Raw genomic sequence first — 16,548 nt, 5'->3', positions numbered from 1 at the left:
TTTTTTCAAATGGGTTGAAATTAGGCACTTAATAGATTATTAGAATCAACAAATTTCGTGCTTCTTTGTTCTTGAATGCAATCAAAATATTTTCTTCTAACGAGTTGGTCCAATAAAAGTCTTGTAGAAATGCACACACCCTTAAGCTATTCATTTTAATGAGTTTATTCTGAGGTAAATAATAATAATAAAAAAAAGCAATGAATATACTTTATGTTAGACCATGCAGAAAAGTTTATTGGAGTGAGTATGATACATGCTTCAGGGCAGTAGTTATTATATGCAGTGTTTTACTTTTTAATAAAATGGACACAATTTTTTATACTGTCTCTTAACAATTTTACAACCTAATAGTAGTAACACACAGTACCCCAATCTCCCTTCAGGCTGGTCCTCCTGATAAGGAACGCACAGGGTGGCTCTCGTAACCTGAATAAAGGCAGTGGTGTCTCTCAATTAAACACTAAGTATCGGGATGCACTGTGTGAAATGCTTCTGGAATGAAGAAGATCTGAGCTGTTGTTACTTCAAATGATTGCTTTTACTTGAGCCAAAGCACGTTAAACTTCAGGAAATTAGCCCTAGTTAATAGACAGGTAAGAATATACTTTTACTCTTATTTAATCAACAGTTTACTTGTGTGAAGTACATGTGTTAGTATTGTAGCCAGGTATGATGTGGGCTAAGGAAGCTTACAGTATTTTTGAGGAGTAATGGTGTGTACATAAAAGATGAATAGCTTCATCCCCTCCCTCTCCCCACATTTTTTTTTCTGTCTCTCAAAATGCAAGATGCCTCGGGGGCATGGCAGGAAGACCGTCACCTGTCATTGGACCTATGATGCTAAGATCTCTCAGAAAGCCACAATTAGTGTGCCGTGTGGTGACTTCCTTCTGCTTGGCAATATGTAGCAGAAAGAAACAATTATGATACTCACTTTTCCCCATCCAATCCTCTTTCCGCTTCTTGAAAAACAGGACTGGGGACAGGGACTGTCAGCAGGAGATTGCTGAATCCTGCCTCTCATTCTGTCATTTGGAACATTTCTTTTAAAAGTTTTGTCCCCAATCTCTATGCATAGATCAAACTGAAATAAAAGGCTAAACACTGAGTCTCAGTCTCTTGCAGGAAAGCTCCTGAAATTCCAGACTTAGTCATTTTTCATCAAGATGTGACTTCAAATATGGTAAGATCAAACATAATCACAGTTATGAGTGTCACTGGTATCTGCCTAGTATATTGCCGTGATTTCCATGGTGTGTCAGATAATTAAAGGATTTCCAAGCCTCAATTCACCAGTAAAGAATATCTAGATCTCAAGGCCCTGCAAGGAGTACCAGGCTTAGAATGGCCTTGCCAAGAAGACCCAAATTAAGACCAAACATCCCCGCTGTACAGTTGAGAAGAGAAACAGCCAACTGGAAGGCAGAAAGCAGAGAGATCCTGCAAATGGGCCCTGGGTCCTACTGTCCAGTCTTCATGGTATTGAAATTCTCTAGCCTGTAATGGGAGGAAAATGCAAGGAAGTCTTGTGTAAAGTTCTGAACTCATTAGCTATGGGAGAAAGCCTTTAATATATTTTAAAAGGAAAAAAAAAAAAGGCTGATCTCAAAGCAAGGAGTCCAACATTAGAAGTGAGAACTTATCCTTGTATATTTTTCAGTATGGTAAAATTTCAGCACGTGCTTATGTGTGTGTCTGATGTGGGAGGGCTGATCCTGGGATGTAGTGGATTTGGGAGCTTAGGCCATTTACAGCAGCAGAGGATCCATTCTCATCAGTTAGGAACTGGACCTCCTGGGCACCACATGTTGTAGGGGACAATGCACCTGGGGCTGAAGAGCCGGCACAAGCTCCTTTACTTTTCCTCAAGGTTGATGGTTAAAGGCTGTTACTTGGAATTGCCAAGTTCAAGGTTACATTTTAATATGAGGATCAAAAATACTCGTTCACCAGATTACAATGCTAGATTTTAACTCTCTTCTTATCCTTCTACTTAAGATGTTGCCCATTGAAACGGCAGCCTTTAGCCTTCAGTGATGCACTGCAAAGTTCACTTCCAGTGGCGGTGTCAGAATTTCTGGGCAGGAGGTATTTAGAGACAGCAGTCTGATTGGAAGGGCTGTCTAGTGGATTCACCTGGAAGTTGTGTTTGCATTAAAATGCCTGCTGTTTACAGTTAAATTGGAAATCTTAGTTAGAAAGTAGCATCATTTCCAGGATTTTAAAGCTCTTCTTTTCTTTCTTTCTTTCTTTTTTTTTTTTTTTGCGGCACGTGGGCCTCTCACTGTTGTGGCCTCTCCCGTTGCGGAGCACAGGCTCCAGACGCACAGGCTCAGCGGCCGCGGCTCACGGGCCCAGCCGCTCCGCGGCATGTGGGATCTTCCCGGACCGGGGCACGAACCCGTGTCCCCTGCATCGGCAGGCGGACTCCCAACCACTGCGCCACCAAGGAAGCCCATTATGTTTTAGATTATAATTTCCATGGGTGAGGACGGGGATTGGGGGTGTGCTGATGGAGACCCACCAAAGGGCTAAATCCTGCCAGCTCCCCACTGGAGTAGCTAGCTGCTGACAGTGTCCCAGTAACAGTCTGTAAATTTCTTCAAGCTGTTTCATCTCTTCAAGCCTTTCATTCTGTCCCTATTACATTTACCATACCAACCCTTTAGATTGCCACAGAACGGAGGACTGACATCCTGTGTAAATGATCAAATCACAGAAGCTGGTATTCGTAGCAAACAGAGCACACGTTTTAAAAAGATTTTTCTCTAGTAGTCTTCTTGAAAATCTCCCTTGGGTGAGAAGACTAATCTAATGGAGGGAGACTTGAGAAGTGTTGAAAATCAATGAAGGATACATAGGATACTCTTTTTAAAAGGCTGATTTGCCAGAAGCCTCTTTATTTGAACGATACTGTGACTATACTGGGCACATGGACCATGCTCCGAGCCCGGGTCTTTCTTAGTTTTCTCACTGTTGTGCAAAGCAAGACAGTTAATTCACACGGAGCAGATTACAACATGTTTGACAGAGAAGATATCCTGTAGGAGAGCGCAGTGCGTAGACGCTGGCGGGTAGCCTTCACACAGTGCAAGCCGCGGCCCTTCGGGGGGCCGCCTGGAGAGAACATGCCAGCCCTTCTCTCAGCTTCTCCTTCCACCCAGGTTTACTCAAGCACTGCACAACCACCTTTTGCTTTGGTGCAGATATTTGTTTTCTAATTGAGCCTAGATATTGGTTTTATAAGAGGTAAAATTATAAATTACTGTGGTTGAGTAAACATCAAATTTTGTAAAATATGTCCTCCCACAGCCTCATTTCAAGCACAGTTATGACATAAAAAATATTCAGAGATTAAGTTGCCCATGAATCTAGTGCTCGGAGAAAATAATTGAACAAATTGGATCACTGAAGTTCAAACTGGGTCATAGAAATTACAAATATTTACAAAGGATGACCTTTCACAGTATGGCTGCAGGGCTCTGGATTCTGAGAGAAAGTGAAACAGCGACTTTGTGGTTGTGTAGTTCTGATTTTCAGTGTCACATTTTATATATATATATATATATATATATATATATTGCTTTCAACTCCTTTTCCTGCAAGTTCGTATCATTTTATTAACATTAAAGGAAGACTCTAATTTTAGAAATTGAAATTGAAGAATGGGAAACTATGTAGCACTTTGCTGGGTTTGAGATCAACGTTTTAAGAATAATTTGAAATATGATTGTATTGTGCATGTTTGTGTGTGTGTATATATATTCATGTTACATTTCTGTTTATCATCTACACCTATCTATCTATCTATCATTTATATTTATCTATCCATCTATCATCTATATCTATCTATCTATCATCTGTCATCTATCTATCTATCATTTGTCATCTATCTATCTTCTATCTATCATTGTCATCTAATCTATCTTAATGGTGCACTGAAGTTAGCTCATACTGGTTCTTGAGAACTGACAAATACATTTTCAGGAATTCTGCAAGCTGGTTAGGGCTATGTTGGTAGCTTGAAAATGGCCGTGACAAAACTATTTAGACCATGAAAACTGGTAAATGACACAAATCAGGGATTTTTTTTCCTCCTGGAGAGCCAGTTGTTCAATAATTTACCAATATACCATTGTAGGCTTGGTATGGAAAGGGACTTCATGCATAGTTCAGTCCACAGTGGAGGAAATAATTAATTAAAAAAAATACCAAAGTTAAAAAAAGAAACTATTTTGCAATTTAATTTAATGAATAAGCTCATAAATTGTCTTAAATATCACTTTTCTTATTAAATGTTTTAAAATAAAATAATAGAGGTTAGTATATTTCTTAATCATTGTCTCTGTTTTAGGATATCTGTACAAAGCTAATTTGGGACATCTGTTGACTTAATTTAGTCAAAATAATAATTATACATTTATGATTTTTAGATAGTTGCATAAATGTATGCTACAGTTAAATATTAATGAAAGTGAAAACTATATGCAAAGTGGATGAATCAAACTTTTCTTGTGGTGTAGCTTTTGTGTGTTTATTTCTTGTAAACTCTGTTATTTGGTGTTGAGGTATTTTTTCTCCAATTTGTGTCCATGCATGCATGCGTGTGTGTGTGCATGTGTGTTTATACACACACACGCACAGATGCACAGACACATACATACATAAACCTCAACAAATCACCATATTAAGGAAATAGGATATCTGGCTCATTTAATATTCTACTTAAAAAACAGGAATGAATTATGTTAAAAACTGTGCTGAGTTTATAAGTAGCTATTTGATTTGGCCAAACAGCTCTTACTCTCTTTTCTAAAATGTTAAAAATGCCATCTTTTCTATTTTTCCCCTTTACGTTAACAACATGTTTAGTTGAAATGTGCATACTCCTGGTTCAGTAAATACTTTGCCTAGGAGTCAGAGGACAAGTGTGAATTTTTAAAAATTTTATCTATTAGATTTATTTCTAAGAATGTGCTGAGCTCGGATCAGAGCTGCTGAGCAGGTTGTGCACCGGAGTTGTGCCCCGTGGTGACTGAATATGAGAGACCTGAGTTTTGTTGGGCAAAGAAAGAACAGGTGGAAAGAATGATTTTGGAACCTGGAGATAGATAGCAGGAATGAAGAAAATTCTAAAACTGGACACTTCTGAGCAATCACAGGCCAGGAAGAGGATACCAAATCTCTGGAAAAACTTAGCCTTTCTTCTAGCTACTGAGGACCTCAGCACTCCCCAGGTGCATGTCTTTGACCATCAGGATCTCAGATGTAGATGTAGAGAGCCATGAGGTAGGCTGCCTCTGAGTCCACAGATAATTCCCTGGAAATTAGTTTTTAAAAATTAAATGTATGGCATTTAATTTCTCCATTGATTTGCTGCTTTTTGAGAAAAGTAGAGCCCAGGACTTTCCAGATAAGTACAGGTTCTGATCTTGTGATGGTCAATCGGGTGGAGAGATAGAGTTGCAGAAGTATCAGAAAATTTTACAGCCGTAGTTCACATGTACATTCATTCATTGTTTTTTCCCTAAGAAATGGAACAACCTAGGAGCTTATGCTACAGTAGAGTCCGATGCACCACGGTGATTACTTCAAGAACAAAGAAGCTCATACAAAGGTGTGATGTCTTTCTGTTGGTGCGAGGTTTCAAACTTGAAATTCTTTAAAGTACATTTCCGGAGATCCATTTAAACATTCATATGCCACACTCAAAAAGCAGTGGCTTGTTGGTAAAATGCAATACTGAAATGGAATACTGCTTTTTCATAAAAAGAAGAACCGCGTTTGGAAAATTAAATATCTTTTAAAATATTAAAAATAAACATACTCTCACAGCTTGAGGGTTTGAATGAACCATGTACCAAGGAGTTGAGACAATTGCTCCTTTGGGTTACATCCTGGGACCCCCTCACGTTCAAAAGATGACCAGCATTTCTGCGGCATCCATCTACATTGTCAGTTCCATTCAGAAACCATTTTAGCATCTCCCACACACAACGTGACTTTTCATGACAAATCACTGTTATGCCACATAAAACTGCTGTGCTTTTTCAGTATAAAAGAGTTTTGAGTTTTAGAGTTCAATACTAAAACTAGGCGTGTTCTGTAAAAGCTTAAATTAATCCATTCAGTGCACTTGCTTTTAAACAAATCTATCTTGATTTTCTATCCTAGATAGAATTTCAGCTCAATTGTACTAGTTTTCAAACACTTTGGAAAGAAAACTTTCCCAGTACAGAACCCAACACAAAGATGCTGAATATATTCTCTGTGATTTAATTCTATTTTCAGTCCATATTGTATATAGACTCCACCTGGGAAATTTTTCTCATTTAAATGGGGGGAAGTGATCTTTTTCAGGTAAAATTCCTTTCTTGACATTTACAAATATTGACCATCATGCTGAATGTGGATATCCATCAGGAATCAATGGAAAAAGCTTAATTTATATTATTTTGAAAGTAAATGTTTCAATGATCATAAAAATCTTTTTATGTATTCCTTAAATACTTGGAATGGTGATTTAATATATAAACATATTTGTACAGGTTATTTTTCATCTTCAAAACACTTTGTAAATTTGCTTAAATACTCAACAAAAATGAGTAATTATTTAAAAATATTTTTCAACATTTTATAAAATAAAGCTTTACTGTATTGTTTTTGGATCTTGCTTGATCTGTCATTTTCTAAGTGATTAATCCCTGATGGATTACGTAGAGTTATGTGACTATGTCTTTAATTGTATTTATAAATTTCTTGTCACATATTTGAGGCAAACCTGAGGATAGATCATTGAATAATTATTTCTTCTAAAATATTTCATTTCTCCATTTTCTTCTTTAGTGGTCTTTTGAAGAATCCAATCTGTTGAGAAAATACCAAACATAATACAATTAGTTATTTGAATTTAGGTAATAAATACTAATCTCAGATAAAATTTAGTTTAGTAAAATGTTAGCAATTGTGGGCATACAAATAATATAATCAAGAGGTATTTTTTTCATTGATCTATTAAGTAATACTGAATGTCAAGACATGTCATTTATCAAATTGCTATTTCATTTTTAACTTTTTTGTATTAAATATATCATGTCTCCTAGTAAAAACTAGTATATGTAGCAAACTAACTTAAAGGGTTTTGGAAAAATATTTTGGGAGACATACAAACTGCAGTTAGCTGGCACTGTCTCTACTTTGCCATCACCTTTCTTTTTCAGGGATGTGGCAGAGAAATTTCCATCAAGTAACTGATGGTCATAAATTGAGGTAATTATTGCTGATGGTGAATCTCGTAGGTACACTATGGCTAAGGGATTGGGGAGGATTTCTGAGTTGTCTGGATTAACTTTAAATGTGGTAGCACATCTGTCTATATAGGCTTGACATAAAGAGTCTCTTGAAAATACCCTGTATCATTTGGATATGAAAATGAAGTCACTGAACATATGAAATATTTCACGTAGTGGTGAATGTGGGTCCCTTTTCATTATGCTTTGTGATATGGGGCATCATAAAAATTACAAGTGCTTTATTATTTCCAATTAAAGAGTTTAATAAAAATAAGGATAGGAGCTAGAAGGTACCTTTGCAATATTCTAATCTAAAATGGATATTTAAAAAAAAGAAATTTAAAAAAGGGTCCTAGAGAAGTATTCTCTTTTTAAATCTGTGTTTGTTTGTTTTTTAATTTGAGAGTGGATTATAATAGTTCAAGCAAAGACAGTGAGTTAATTCTTTGAAAGTGTGGTACTTTCACGTCATTTTAATCATGAAGTTAGGGTAAATTATGCAAGGGAATTATATATTAAAAAATAATTATATTGAACAATTGAGGGCTTTGAGGGCATAAATGGTCAAACATATGCAGTTTTAAATTAGAGAAATTTTACTCAGGGCTTTATGTCTTTCTCCATGCCAGAATCTAGTTGGTGGTAGATGTCACAGAAAAGGTGACAACAGAACAAATGAACATGAAGAAACAATAAATGTGTCTTCCTTAGAATGCCAGTTCTCCTGCATGTATCAGGCCTTTTCCTTTGAGCCAACTATAAAAGTTCTGGATTCACAAACCATTAAGCCCTTTAACTTGTACCTGCATGTTCTGAAAATAAATCAGACAAGCCTTTTACAAAAGCAAGTGGTGAATCATGACTTTTCTCTTTCCTGCCTCGCCCAGTTCCTGACCTTTTCTTCTTCTTCCTCAAGTCTTTTTGCTTCTTTTCAACCTCCCTTTCCTTTCACATGTTAAATGCTTTATTTTAAAGCTTAACTTCTGTTATCTAAACTTTTCCACCCAACTGATTCTATTAACATTGGGTTTTCAGTGGAAGTTGGGTGATTAGAGTGGAGATTAGGAAAATACAGTTTATAGCTTCAAACTGAACAGGGCCAATACTAGCCAACATTTGCAACAAGTTAAGTTTGTTTTGAGCACCCAGACTTTCTTGGTAGCTTTCTCTTTCCTTCTTTTTCTTTTTGTATTTACTTAGTGATCTTATTTGTGTCCCCCTAGTTCAAAACCCTGTGGCAAAGGTCTGATTAAACAGTCCTTGGCAGAAATACACGCTCAATGACTTTAATATAGAATAAATGTTGAATGAAACATTTATATTAACATATAAAAGACTAATAGGTGGCAGTGCTATTCCCCATCCACACTCCCTAAGGATATGCATATTGCATGAGGAACAAAGCTTTGGGATTAGTAAATACATCACCAAGGGTGGATCAGACATCAGTATGAGATCAAGTAAAGAGAGGAACGATCTGATTTCTCGGGGATCCTCTGTGGACCGAGTCTCATTCTATCCTATTGGCTATATTAACTTGACTGGGCATCTCCCTTAGTGTGTGGTACCATATTTCAGGACATGTTTCCCAACCTATTTAAACCTGTGTCCTCTACAAGCCTTCTCCCTTCAACATCAAGTATATTAAGCACCTACTAAGATTGTGTCAAGCTTTAATCACTGCTATGCATGCTATGAAGGTAAGCTATAAAGACTGTGCCTTTTGAAATGGAATTCCAGCTCTAGGAGGAACCTTTAGCCTGTTCCCTGCACAAAGTCTCAGACTGAGAATTTTGATGAACTTCCAGACTGGTGGGATTTGGAAGAAGAAGGAAGAAAGGATAGTCCTGAGGTTTCTGCTCCATATCTAGTTAGTCTAAAAAGATGCCTGGGGGGCTTCCCTGGTGGCGCAGTGGTTGAGAGTCCGCCTGCCGATGCAGGGGACATGGGTTCGTACCCCGGTCCAGGAAGATCCCACATGCCGTGAAGCGGCTGGGCCCGTGAGCCATGGCCACTGAGCCTGCGCGTCCGGAGCCTGTGCTCCGCAACGGGAGAGGCCACAACAGTGAGAGGCCTGCATAACGCAAAAAAAAAAAAAAAACAAAAGCCTGGGGATGAGAGTAGCTCTTCTGAGCCTACCACAGACCAAATTCTTCAGGGAGGTTGGAGCAGCAGGAGGGCCAATTAATCTTTTCAGTATAATGGAGCTGCTGAAAGTCTGAATCCAACCGGAGGTTCTCACTACAGTACCAAATATTTTTATACATTTCAGAGAGTTTATGACCCTCTTAAACAAAACCCAATTCCTGGAGCTCCAGAGTGAAGAGCCTTGCCTCATAGCCTGCAGTGGTGGGACATATTGGATAAGGGGTGGGCTTTGCAGATAGAGCATTGCTTGAACCCAGTCCCTTACTAGCTGGTAACTCTTGGGAGAGTTACTCTCTGTTTGCTTCAGTGTCCCCAAGGGTAAATGTAGTTAAAATACTTAGTTGAAGAGGTTGTAAGGAAAACAGAGTGAATAGAAGCAAGAGAGAACATAGAATGGGGGGGGGGGGGCTAATAGTGTTGACACAAAAGTGAAATGCCCAGATTCAGATCTTTACTTTGAAACTGACAAACCATGTGGCCTTGGGAAACATATTTAACTTTTCTATTATTCAGCTTCCCCGCTTACAAAATGAGGTGCATAACAGTGTCTTTCTCATAGGGTTGACGTTATTATCTAAGCGGAAAAGCTTAAAACAGTTCCTGGTATATAGTAAACACTCAGTAAGTGCTAGTTCCCCTCCCTTCTACTGTGGAATCACCGTTCTCATTGCTGGAGCTCCCACTGATGTGGCTGCTGAACTAACTATACCTACTGGTCAGGACAGGCCAAAGGCTGTTAAATGGTCTTTCTTTGGGCTTAAAAAGAAGATCTAAGAAGCAATCAGAATGTGTCATCAAAACATCTCCTGGGGCTTCCCGGGTGGCGCAGTGGTTGAGAGTCCGCCTGCCGATGCAGGGGACACGGGTTCGTGCCCCGGTCCGGGAAGATCCCACATGCTGCGGAGCAGCTGGGCCCGTGAGCCATGGCCGCTGAGCCTGTGCGTCCGGAGCCTGTGCTCCGCAACGGGAGAGGCCACAACAGTGAGAGGCCCGTGTACCGCCAAAAACAAACAAACAAACAAACAAAAAAAAACCAAAACATCTCCTGGATGGAAGAATGTGTTTGTTTTTATACTTATGCTTTTTCAGACTGATGACCAAAAAACAGGGGCTGAAACTTATTTGTTAGTTTTAAAAAGAGGTATACAACTAGAGAGACTATCCAAATAGTCAGCTCTGGCTTTCCTCTTCTCTTGGCAGCGGTGTCCTAAAACTATACGAGCAAGTGCTGTGCTTAGAAGACCATACTGAAAGAAACCAACAGTAAAATCTTCTATTACAGGTGCATATGAACAAAGAAACCACATTCTGCATTTCAAGCACAACCTTGACACCACTAAGCCGGGCCTTGGGTACCACAGTGTGGCAAAGCCAGGTATTACAGACAGAGCACGGATACCCTCTAAAGTAGGAGGAAGAGCTGGAGGTTTGAGATGGTGGAGAATTCTGTCCTGGAGACTTTGCTGGAGAAAAGCAATGGATTCTGTTTACTGAACTAAATGCTCCTGATATACATGGCTTTGTTCATCTTCTCTGAGAGTAACCCCCCCAAAGAGGAAGTTAAGTCATTATAACTAATGTTAGTCAGAATGGGTAGGAACAGTTGGTAATTTGGTGGGAGAGAAATTTGTTATTTAAACTATTTGATTGAAAGATAATTCTGTTGCTCAGGTATCAGAAAAATGAATATGTAACCGCAATCTGTAGTTTTAACATAGCTTAGCTTTTAAACAAGACGATAAGTAAAATATAGGGTGATATATGGTAGAATAAATGCCAATTTGATATTTAACTAGAAAAATATTAAATTCAACTTTTTATGAGATTTTATGCTCTATTAAATTTATCCTAAAAGCTATCATTTCAGTTCTGCTTAATTTGGAAAAGATACAATTAAGTGTTTGAAAAATTTTGCATATCTCAGTTTAAGCAAAATGTCTATGTAAATATAGAGATTGACCCGACGGAAAATAGATGATTACTCAGTTTTACAGGAGGATTTGAAACAGGAGTCTATGCAACTATAAGATTTCCATTTCATCGACTAATTGAATAAATCTTTCATTTCTCACTCAGGCATGCAACTATTGCATAAAATGTGGTATTTTTATATAGTAAAGAAGCATATACTTTTTAAGATACACAGAGATATGTGATTAGGATAAGGCTTATCTTAACCATAATTCTGTTGCTATATATTCTTAAATTGACATAGGAATTCATTCTTCTTTTTTCTATAAAAGAGAGTTTTCATTCTTCTCTGTTTTTAAAAGTAATGCATACTTAATTTAAAATTTCCAGTGTTATAGACAAATGAAGATCCCCTATAATCCTAACCTCTAGAGAGATCTTCCATAACTTTTGGATATGTCTAGTTTTTTTCTTGTACAAAAATGGGATCAAGTTGTGTACAATGTATGAGATATGCATTTTTCTTTTTAATTTTGTCTTGGTTATCATTTCAATTGCTGTGTGATACTATATTTCACAGCATGGATAAATCACAATTTGTTTCACCAATATGCTGTTGACAATTGAAGTAGAAAAGTCAAAGGAACTTTGGTTCTTACCTTCCACAGTGCTAATATGAGCAGCATTAATAGCAATAATCCAGCAAAAGCACTCAACAGGATAACCCATAACGGCACTCTGCCTGGTAGCCCATCTTTGGATATTTGAATAGCAAGCTGAAAATTATTAAACAAGATTGGTAACATTGATAAACTTCTATTAGAACTCCCAGTACACTGAGTTCTCTCAGGCTATAATTTTCTACCAAACAGTGTACTTAATCTCATTACTACATACAGAGAAAACAATGAGTTCATACTTTAAAATGCCCTTCATCTATTCTAAATCTCTAACCATGTCATATTCATTATTACCAAAACAGTTTTATAATTTTATCCTTCAGAAATTTATACATGAAGAGTAAACTATCTATGAATCAGAATTCTCAATGGTAGAGGTGAATTTAACTCAGGGAGAACCGATATTATATGTTTTAAAGTAGCCTTCAGTGCATCATCACAATAGCATAAGTTGGGGCTGGAACGTTGTCACAGGTTATTGACACATAAACCTGAGTAGGTCTTCTAATTCTAACTGTAACTTTAATTCTAATTCTAATGTGCTTTATTTTTTGTTTACAAATTGAGGTATAATTTTCATAGAGTAAGATGCACAAATCTCTAATGCACAGATAAATGAATTCATGCATACATCGCCCCAGTGTGTTTTTTAATTATACCACACTGTCTATTCCAGTTGACATACTCTTAGCATCTGTAAATTAGGTCTTAACTGAAGTAAATCTTGAAGGAGACAGCTTTTAGAGTTCCAGCTACTCAAGCTCTCTCAGCGTGGCACCCAAACCTCAATGAAACTTGTCTGCCCTGCATCCCATCCCTTAGGTTTCTGAGAAAAAAAACTAAGTCAGGGTAGCTATCAATGACCAATAATAGCTCAATGTTCTGCCTCTCCGTTTAATGGGGAACATCTCAATTCCTTAACCTAGAGGGGAAGAGTAGGGGTTAAAAAAAAAGAAACTAACAGGGGAGATATTTTCATACAGTGGATATTGATCCAAACCCCTCAAATGGCTCCGGGTAGGTCACTACTCATGCATCTGGAAGACAGAGCTGGCAGGAGTATAGATGTACAGAGAATCAGACCTTTGAAGATAGACTTTAAACACATCTAAAACATTTCCTTGAACTTAGAGGTACAGAAAGGGAAATCTGGATGGGATCAGTGACTTCCCCAAGATCATAGAACTACAAAATGATCATTTTTAGTGTTTTTAACAATTTAAGTATAATTTGTCTTTAGGATAAAATGTAAAATAAAGAGCTCCATGCGGAATTTTTAAACTAACATTTAGGGGAAATAAAGCTAACTGTAATATTTTAACAACGCATATTTAGGAATCAAATATACTCTTTTCCAGTATAATATATACTCATATTTTTTGATGCTTACTGGCGAAATTTTAGCTTCTCTACATGTGGAATAACTTTTCATTTATTGGGTTAAGTGCTCTTTATAAAGTAAGTAAACATTATATCCAGATATTCTATGTATATATTCTTTAAAGGTAAATATTTATCAGAGGTCACTGGAATTATTTAAAATAGGTACTAATTTGAAATAAAAACATTAAAACATCAGGGTTAGGCAGCTTCCAAATAGAATTTTATGACTCATGATATCCACATGAAATATTTAAACTCTCATGATAAAAGGGGAAATTATGCTGAAGTGCTCACATCTATAACAGGTATTCTGGCTTTACTTTATAACAGGATGAGAAAAAAACGCACACTATTTTATTTTTACCCAGGACTCCAGCGTGAATTTGTATTGGGGAATAGTACTTCATTTTTGTTTCAAATTTCCCAATGACTAAATGAAGAAATCTTTTAAAATTTTACATGTATTCCTATACAGTATAAAGACACTTTATGTAAAGAAATTGTTTTTTCTAGTCTGTTCTTCAGATGTCAACTACATTTTATAATATTGGTTTTTAAGGAGGAAAATTACTAATGCATCATTTGTTATCAAGGTGAGAGTAAAAACATCAATTTACTGTGATAATTATAAGTAATCAAGTTAAACACGGCAGGTTAATTGTAAATATCATGGTTTTTCCCAGTTTCTTACCAAGAAGAATGAGACTGAAATCACACTTGAAGTTAATCAAGTGTAATTTGAAGCAGAAAGTGTCTGTCACTTATTGAGAGCAGTGCTAGTCACTGCTTTAGGGACGATAAGCAAATATAAAACATACGTTACAAACAGAGTGAAATGTATAATGTTTTCAAAACTTGGGGTCACACTTACCTCTCTTTTTTGATTGCCAGCACTTAAAACTAGTGATGCATTTTCACTCTGAAGTTCTGCCCCTATAGTAAGATTTAAGCTGGAAAAATGTGCCTGAAATGCAAACAGGATTTACTACTTTCAATATATTGAGCTAATCACATTGAGAGCTAGTCGTGTTTTAGTGCAATTTTTCAAACTAAAATTTTTCTGACAGATTGAAACACTGGTTTAACATCCAGATGGAACTGAGGGTGTGAAATGATGACTGTGTACCCACCATTCCTCTCTGCACTCAAATTCTCACTTAGATCCTTGTTATAGAATGGGGAATTTTTCTGAATAACACAGTTTCTCTTCAGATTTATCCTGCGCAAAACAAACTCCAAACCCTGTCCTACTTTCATGTAGCTGGATATGGAATAGCTACTCTCTGGTAATGAGGTTTACATAGTAGCTTGTTTAGGATTAAGCATGAAATTACCAATATTCAACAGTTTGTGACTTATGAAAATAGCAACTTAATATGATTAAATCTAAAAATGGAAATTTCATATAATTAACAAAATACTTCTAATAGAGAAACAAATAATATAAAATACAATGGATTAAGTTTTAAAGAGCTAGTTGTCAGATGGATTTGACTTTATTAGGGGTTAAAAATGTACTCCAAAATAGATAGATAGATAGATAGATAGACAGATAGCTGGATAGACAGTCTGATCTAATACAATGAGTCTATAATATATGTCAGCTCTACTCTTTGTTAATGCTGTCAAGGATTGTCTCTCTATAATTCTTCGTCTCTTAACTGAGTTCTAAGGTATTAAGATAAGTGCAAACTTTGCTATTGTATAGGTGTTTATCTCTTGAAGTGTAAAGGAAAGAACAAGAGAGACTAAAAAGAAGCATATACATGAAAGGGGACCTTGGAGATAACTTAGTTACTAACAGACAAGGAAAATGACAGCCAAATAGCTGGTTTAGTAGAGTTGGGCTTGGACCACATTTTTCCAGACTTCCAGTCTTGTGTTCTTTCTAGAGAAGCACTCCGCTTTGCTTTTATTAAGTGTTGAACAAATATTTGTTTATATTATTCAATTATTGCAGAGAACTATACAATCACTTACTTTTACAAAAGTTGGTTTCCATAAGATAAGTGAAACATTCACTTGGCTCATGTCAGAAGGAATCAGATTACATGTGATGGTGGCAAATTTACATGCACTGCAGTCCTGTTTAAATGCCCAGAGGTATAAATTAGTATTCCTGCCTTTTGATAAAAGATAGTATATTAAAATATTCTACAACATAGTTATTTTTAGGTTGGTATTGAATTTATTCACTTGGAAAGCATGAGGTAAAATTAGTACTTGTCTTGGTAATCTGAATTTACCAGAATGGTGCCTCGTTTGATATCTTCAGATTTGGATATTATCATTTTCTTCCCAGAGTTGATACCAAAAGGATCCTGGAGGCTACTGGGTCTGCAGTTGACATTCTAAGAAATAAAAATATGTCTTTTATCAGACAACATCTGATGTCAGAGGGAAAAATGACTTGGTGCAATAATGTGAAGAATCTGTGAATGATAGCCATTGCCATACCTGAAAGATCCATCTTCGTAAGTGTGCAATATGGAAGAAGCTATTCTGCACCAGCCATATACATATACTATCCCCCACCCCCGATAATAATTATTGTTACCATTTTCAATTGTAATAGATAGCAGTGAGGTTGTTATGGAAAAGGAAGGATGCTAGTAGAACTTACTATTACATAAGTAATACATTCATTAATTTGTTTTCGTCAAACATTAGTTTGTAGAGTCCCATAAAATAGAGAGAGAAAAAAATTTAACTCTACTGAGGAAAAAAAGAAAAAAAGGTTAGCATCTGTTAGTCAATATGTTGGCTCATATAATGGTTTATAAAATAAACAAACCAAAAAATCCAGAGAGGGACTTTTGTCTGTAGTTATGTATTCATCCAATAATATTTTTGGAGTCCCTATACACCAGGGTAAGACACAGTGTGTGTGGGAGGGAGATGTAAGAAAGTGGCCCCATCGATGTTAAAATGCCATGTTTATAAGTTCGCTGATTCTTGGATGGTTTTTCTAGACTTAATCTAGTAAACCTTTTGCTTCCCTAGGACTCTCTACATCCTTGATAAAAGGTAATAAGGATGAAGGTTCGTAAGTAGTAGGACAAGTCCACTTTTATTCTTTCTAGGTTCCCACAAACCTACTTTTTCGGATTAGAGGTAAATGCTAGAGGTTT

General features: G+C 36.7%; 1 protein-coding gene across 2 annotated transcripts in view; it reads right to left on the bottom strand.

Moving 5' to 3' along the window:
- Positions 1-222: 222 nt before the first annotated feature.
- ITGA1 (integrin subunit alpha 1) overlaps positions 223-16,548 on the bottom strand; it is a 164,480-nt gene continuing 148,154 nt past the window's right edge. The window contains exons 25-30 of one of the 2 annotated variants that reach the window (XM_024740319.1): positions 15,664-15,768; positions 15,398-15,502; positions 14,289-14,381; positions 12,014-12,130; positions 6,785-6,870; positions 223-1,500 (exon numbers count right to left, since the gene is read on the bottom strand). In XM_024740319.1, coding sequence (XP_024596087.1) covers positions 6,826-6,870; positions 12,014-12,130; positions 14,289-14,381; positions 15,398-15,502; positions 15,664-15,768 — 465 coding nt within the window. In that variant the 3' untranslated portion in view covers positions 223-1,500; positions 6,785-6,825. Of the gene's footprint in view, positions 1,501-6,259; positions 6,871-12,013; positions 12,131-14,288; positions 14,382-15,397; positions 15,503-15,663; positions 15,769-16,548 lie in introns of those variants that run through there. The other variant, XM_024740318.1, reaches the window with a different exon arrangement.

The sequence above is a fragment of the Neophocaena asiaeorientalis genome, unplaced genomic scaffold (assembly GCF_003031525.2).
Source record: "Neophocaena asiaeorientalis asiaeorientalis breed wild unplaced genomic scaffold, Neophocaena_asiaeorientalis_V1.1 scaffold57, whole genome shotgun sequence".
NCBI classification, from domain to species: domain Eukaryota; kingdom Metazoa; phylum Chordata; class Mammalia; order Artiodactyla; family Phocoenidae; genus Neophocaena; species Neophocaena asiaeorientalis.
Note: the sequence above shows the minus strand (reverse complement) of the source record. Positions and strands in the feature narration are given on the sequence as shown.